Here is a 7,173-nt window from a genome sequence, read left to right on the forward strand (position 1 = left end):
TTTCTGTATTTCCTGCATGAAGCCGCATATTTTGCTTAAGTAAAAATACTTGGAAAAATTCCCAAATCTTTGATTTATTGAGGGTGAAACCTACTACTTCAGCTCTGGATGCCTTTGGAATCACGGGTAAAATCTGCCTATAATCTCCGCCAAAAACTACTGTGATACCACCAAATGGCTTCTTTGCTCTCCTTTTGTCAATAGCAGACATTATATCCCTTAAACAACTGGTCAACAGATTCAAAGGCATGACGATGTTGCATTGGCGCTTCATCCCAAATGATCAAATCAGTTTGTTGGATTAATTCTGCAATATCAGGTTCCATGTCTGATTCCAGCTGTACTATCCTGATCAAGTTTCAAAGGAATATGGAATCTTGAATGTGCAGTTCTACCACCAAGCAACAATACAGCTGCTATTCCACATGAGGCAATAGGAAGCACAATCTTTCCTTCTGAACGAAGGCGACAATATAATGTCTGCCATAGAAATGTCTTGCCGCATCCTCCACTTCCATATACAAAGAAAACACCACCTACCTTATTATAAACATTTTGTATGATAGAATCGTAAACGTTCTTCTGTTTAGGGTTGAGCATTCCATGATTCTTTTCATGCAAAATTTTCAGTTCTTCTTTATCATATGAAGTTTCTTCTTGGAGTGGTCTGTTAACAACATTGCTAAAATAAACTTCACTTGGAAATGGCATTGTCGCGTAGTCCTTCAAACTCTTCCGATGTCATTAAACAATTTTTTCAATTTCTGCGGGCAAAAATATATATGAAGTGTTATGTTAGTTTAAAAGTATACTACATATAATATCTAAAACAGAATTAGTGTTAATTATTCAGGTAGTATGATAATGAGATATAAACGAGCAAGTGCATAATTCTTCAAATCTTTGTCTGATAGGTATAGATGAGGATCATTGAGCATATGTCGCCTGATGATGAGAATATCGTCTGACATATATTAGCCAATTAGCTTCCCAAAGTCTAAGTGGATCTGAAATAGGACTATATGCCAAAATATTGACAAACATTGCACGTAACTGTGGAGACAATGATGTATGGGAGTTCTCGGCAATTGCTTCATGCCATTGGTTATCATTTTGTAGAAGACCAAGGGTCGCACATGCTTCCTTGAATGTTTCATAGATATGTCCATTAACAGTTTTAAGATCTTCAAAAAACCTGGAACCTTTCTTCCTATGTAACAGCATGCGGAGATATAATAGTTCACCACTTGATGAATGCACTTCAGAGAGTCTCCCAATAACATCTCCTCTTTTCCTTTCTTTCCAGATACCAGGTCGAGGATACCAAGTAAATTTATTTGGAAATTCATAATAACTATAAGTCCTCGCATTTGGGAAAGTCTGATTTACATCAAACCATGCTTCTAACTTGGTTTTTTTTGATATTGCCTTAGTCGTAAACATCCTCCAAGACATCTCCAGCCTTAAACAAAACATGTTTCTCGCCTGGTAAATGTATCGGTAACCTCTCTACCGATGGCCAACGGGAATGAATGTCAAAAGCAAATATCCTCCAAGATGCTTCTGACGCGCAAACATATCTCCCATCCAAATAATGTTTTAACTCATCAATCGGACCTTTTGGTGCTTTTTTGGGATTGTTGTAGAAGTACATGTACGTGTTTTCCTCAAACACATTGTTGCCATGTCATGACCCTTTAGACAGTATTTGAAAAGGTACTTTAATGATCTTGAATTATTGCAAATCTCCAGATTCACGTGACATTAAAAATGCACCAAAAGATCGCGATTGAATGGGATAACAAAGCGATTATCAAGATTGACCCCTTCTTGTTAATGGTAATTCCAGTCCTCCTTCTTTTATATATGGGGAATCCACATTCATCAAAAAATGTATGGGAATTATACCTGTAACAAAACATATTTAAAATTGTAAAAAATCTGGTAATAAAATTGGAGGTATTAACAAAGTAAAGTATTTATAATTTAAGGATCTTAATGAAAATACCACTTAGGAAAATGCTTTATACAGTTGCCTTTGACCATGCATGGAGATTTAGTATAATCAGAACCACATGATCCGTGGATCATATAATTGCTCACGGTATTATATCCAACTGGATCAATTTTTGGATCGGGAATTTCAGTTGATATCATTTTATCAATTTGCTCAGTTGTTTTAGGTCTATCGTCGGGGTGCAACCAAATTAATATATGAGCGTGAGGCAATCCACGCTTCTGGAATTCAATTACATGCATCACTATGGAAATATTGTAGAAAAACGGTTAGTACCATGCAAAATATATACTAAAAGTGCATTTTGATATAACAATTTAGGAATAATTGTGTGAGTATAAAAAAACTTAGCGAAAATTTATACCTCCTATACATCTGCCAAAACAATTTTTCTTTTTAATCATATCTATAAGTTGATCAACCTTCATTTTAAATACTCTGGCTACAACATCAGGTGCATCAGCAACATCAACACCAGGCATATGTTTTAACATGCGCTGAATTTCGGGCCATTTTGTATTAGTGGTCATAGTAAGGAACAATGAAGGATGTCCTAAAGTTCGACATATTGCTAATGAGTCTTTAAAATACTGAGTCATATAGCACTTACATCCGGTGAATGAAGTGGGAAGAATGATTGCTTTATCAATATTGGATGGATTTCTATCTCCCTTTTGCATTGCATCTCTGATATTATGGTAGAGATCAGATCTTATAGTAGTTTGATGGTCTCTAATCCAGTCCAATCTGTACTGCTCAATTGCGGTGAAAGCATCCACAACATATTGCTGCCATAAACGACCTCCAAGATGTGATGTCAAACCTGTTACAGTAAAAGGTATAAATGAATCGAATATAAACTAATTATCACAAAGTTGAACAACTGAATGAGAAATTATACTTCTATTAAATAGCAAATTTGTACCTTATGAAAGACGTATCATTAGTTTATAATTATAAAACTCTCTCATTGTAATATACTCTCTAGCACCTTTTTCGCCAGGATCTTCAGATTCGGTAACTTCTACGTCTCTCTTAGAATGCTTCACAGGTCTATTTAATGGGATCTCACGGTAATATCCAATATATCCGTGAGGGAAAAGTAATGGATATTGAAGTTGCATGAAACGTGGATCGGTCTCAAAAATCCTTTGTAATCCGTCAACTCTAGAATCAATGAGAGTATCTCGACAGCCTTTTGCATAAGGTGAAGTAACAATCAATCCTGCTACCTCATTTGATGGAGCAATGTGATTTGGTCGGCCATTTGCTGAACTCGATGAAAATCCGAACCAATTTAAACTCATCTACTGCATTTTTCCTAACCCTTTCGCGAGCCATACGAAAACCTTTAACCAACCTGTTATGCTCATCCAACATATGCAACAAAGATTGTACAATTTCTTCATTAACAGCATCCCTGCCACCATTAACTGCATTGATCCTGTTGTTGATTTTCGTCCTCTGTGTCATAGATATAAAGCTGACAAAACTTTGGAGTGCTATCGTCAGTTGGGACCAGCCTTCCTCTATTGTGGTAATTAACACCTTGGACCTTGAAGCAATATGGCGCACCACCTCTATTTATTGAATGGTCAATCTTTCCTCCAGTAGAACTCATGACAAACATGCAGTTGTAAAACCTTATATTTTGTTTGAAATACTTAAAATGAACACCACTAGTAAGGAGAGTTGCCAGGGGTTCAGGAGGCTGCTCTTCCTTATCCAGTACGACTTGACCATTTTTACAACAAAGAGAAAATGTTGGTGGCTTATTAGGAGAACTCTTATTATTTTTTTCGTGATTCCACATGACACCATCACACTTCGAACAGATTTTATCAGGAGCTCCAAGATCCAAGTATCCGTCCCACATAGATTGATTATTGCTCAAATATTCTTCATCAATATCCTCAATATCACTTGCCATGTCTGTCGCAAAAAATGCAAAATTTTAAAAATCATCATTGAGCAAAAGTATGTGATGCTTCAGACAGTAAAACAATTATTAATGTCTTGTAGAATTAAACAAATTATTCGAAAACAAATAATTAATACCTCCATATATTGTATCACTGTCGATGGTAACATTGTCATCAACATCGTTGAACTCATTCATTAAATTTTTTTGCCTAGAACTTTCACCTTTTTCAAATGTACTCTTTACATTTGCTGTATTGAACGACGAAGGACCTGGTGATAGTTTTCCATAAAACTTTTTTGAATGATTCTGTTCTTCTTCACTGTCAGCAACAATTTTCTTTTTGACACCTTTTTGTTTGTGAACGGTTGTCACACAGGATTCAGGAATTGAGAATATGAGAGAACTGTTTCCACTGTTGTTAATATTCTGCGTTTATATGTGTATATACCCAGAAAGAGTAAGTTAGCTCCATTATACATAGAAGATGGAGATTTGAATTGAGTTATACAAGCAACAAATAGAATATGATTTTAGCGAGGGGCTATTAAGGAAATATTTGTATTATACGTTAAGGTTATAATTTTTTTTATAAGGTTAAGAGATTAACCTGAGAAAATGAAACTGATATACTTGAAAAGTATCAGTATTATTCCTTAGCGTAATTCTGAGGACAGAATCCTTTAAAGGGGGGAAGGATGTAACATCCGGGAAATATCGTGTAATTATTTGTATCAATATATGATTATTATGTGAATATTATATGAATTTTTGGTGAATTATCTGATGAGTGATAATAATATTTGGATGTTTGTATATAATAAAATGTGAGTATGTTAATTTTAATATGTCCAGAATAAAATATAGATAATTAAGGTATTTTTCTGGTAATTTATGGAGTGTTATATGATTTTATGAATGATTTATGAATTTATTAATTATTTTCTGAATAATTACAAAATTATTTTATAAAGCCGGGAATCGTCAGACTTCAACCGTTTTTACGTTTTTACAACCCAAAACTCTTCCGAAAACTCCTTCCTAACCTAATCTGGTAATTCCGGACATTTTCCGTGTTTTGACTTTTTCGATCCGGATTTCGGTTTGACCAGTGCGCAGCCCGGCGCAAGATTTTCGATACGACAATCATTTCGGTAAATCAAAGAAACCCGTATTCTCAAAAGACGAGATATTATTACATTATTTTCGTATAAAGTGTTTTATAAAAAGCCCGGTTGAGATAATTATCCAAAACTAATATCAAATCGGATCATTATTGCAGTTACTTAGCGGCTAAGTTACTAATTTAATGATCCAAAACGATCCAGAACGAACCAATATTCCGTAAATATAAATACCATATTTCTTATTTCATTTTATTCGTTTATTCATTTACCACCAGTAAAAATATAGTAATTACAGAGAAAAACCCTAAAAACCGATATGTTCTTGAAAATCAAACGCACAAACAAAGACGTTATCGAACTTGTTAGGAATATATGTGCATTAGTTTGATGATATGTTTAACAAAACACTTAAGTAGAAATTTAGTGTCTGTAGCCTCAACGGATAAGACCACTTTGGCTATCCGTTGATGGTGTAGCTTTACTTAGAAATAAGTCTAGTATTGTAGCATATTTCAGTCTCTGTATTTAAAATTGTAATTCTTAGAAGTTGAGAGAAACTATGAGTCATGTTGACTACTAGATGATATGCAGATAGGAAGGCCAATTGTAAATATTTCATGCCTTGTAATTTTGTATAAATGAAGTGGTATCAACGGATGACTTAAAAGACCTTCAACGGATGAGAAGCTAAGCTTCAACGGATGTCTCTAAAGCTTCAACGGATAACATCCTTCAACGGATGAGAGCATCAACGGATGAAAGCTTCAACGGATAACATCCTTCAACGGATGAGAGCATCAACGGATGAAAGCTTCAACGGATAACATCCTTCAACGGATGAAGTCATCAACGGATGAAAGCTTCAACGGATGTTCTGCTAATCAGCCGTTGATAAGTGGTAGTTGTACCTACAAGCAGAGGCACGTGGGTTGACAGAGAAAACTGAGATGTGGTAGCCGAATTTCAGGATCAACAGAAAAAGCAGCCGTTCTTCTTTTGTACAAAGTTGCAATAGTCAACAAAGTACTTGAGTGAACAGGAAAAGAAGCAAGTGAAGAACTTATTTTACTATTGTAATTTAATATTGTTTTTCACTTGTACACTTGGTAATATATATGAACCAAGAAGAAGCTAGTAATTAGATAGATTTTTCCAGAGCTGTTAAGAAATATCTTGAGAGAAAATTCATCTAGTTTGTACTAGGATGCAGCTGTGATCAACATTGTTGAACACAGATTTTCTAATATACCATCTCTGGTGGAACAACAAATCCACCAGAAAAGTTTTTAAGGTCTGTTGTGTTCTTTACATTTGTGCTTGAATATATATCTGTCTGTATTAGCTTAAAGCAATTCACACACTTGTTCTTCTTGAACACACAACTTTATAAACTGCTCAAAACTTGAAAAAGTTTTGAGATTTACATTCAACCCCCCTTCTGTAAATCTCATTGTTAGTCTTCTAGGAATAACAATTGGTATCAGAGCAGGCTCTTGACACACAAAGAGTTTAAAGATCTTGGAATCTAACAAAGATGAGTAAGAAGGATATTGGAGTAAAGATCCCAGTTCTTGACAAAGACAGTTATCACCACTGGAAGGTGAAAATGCACCTTCATCTACTCTCCCAAGATGAAGGTTATGTAAACTGCATTGAGAATGGTCCTCACATTCCCCACAAAGTAGCCACAGTTGCTACGGCCACAATTGCTGTTGGTCAATCCATTCCAAAACCCAGAGCAGAATGGACAATGGAAGACACAGAAGAAGTCCACAAGGATAAGAAGGCTATGAACATTTTGTTTAATGGTCTTGACAAGGATATGTTTGATAATGTGATAAATTGTTCAACTGCCAAAGAGGTTTGGGACACAGTTCAGCTGCTGTGTGAAGGTACAGAACAAGTAAGAGAGAACAAAATGCAGCTTCTCATTCAACAGTATGAGCACTTTCATTTTGAAGAAAATGAATCTTTAAATGACACATTCAATAGATTCCAAAAACTGTTGAATGGACTGAAGCTGTATGGTAGAGTGTACCAGGTGAAGGATTCAAATCTTAAATTTTTGAGATCCTTACCAAAGGAATGGAAACCCATGACTGTTTCCT

General features: G+C 35.2%; 2 protein-coding genes across 2 annotated transcripts; both read right to left on the reverse strand.

Moving 5' to 3' along the window:
* Positions 1-315: 315 nt before the first annotated feature.
* On the reverse strand, positions 316-711 carry LOC141702131 (uncharacterized). Its single transcript, XM_074505818.1, has one exon. The coding sequence runs from the start codon at positions 709-711 to the stop codon at positions 316-318; it is 396 nt and encodes a 131-aa protein (XP_074361919.1).
* Positions 712-927: 216 nt separating this feature from the next.
* Positions 928-3,324, reverse strand: LOC141702133 (uncharacterized). Its single transcript, XM_074505819.1, has 3 exons — positions 3,009-3,324; positions 2,455-2,840; positions 928-1,509 (listed from the first exon to the last, which is right to left on the reverse strand). The coding sequence occupies exons 1-3, from the start codon at positions 3,322-3,324 to the stop codon at positions 928-930; spliced, it is 1,284 nt and encodes a 427-aa protein (XP_074361920.1).
* Between the last annotated feature and the right edge of the window lie 3,849 nt (positions 3,325-7,173).

The sequence above is a fragment of the Apium graveolens genome, unplaced genomic scaffold (genome assembly GCF_009905375.1).
Source record: "Apium graveolens cultivar Ventura unplaced genomic scaffold, ASM990537v1 ctg4685, whole genome shotgun sequence".
Taxonomy (NCBI): domain Eukaryota; kingdom Viridiplantae; phylum Streptophyta; class Magnoliopsida; order Apiales; family Apiaceae; genus Apium; species Apium graveolens.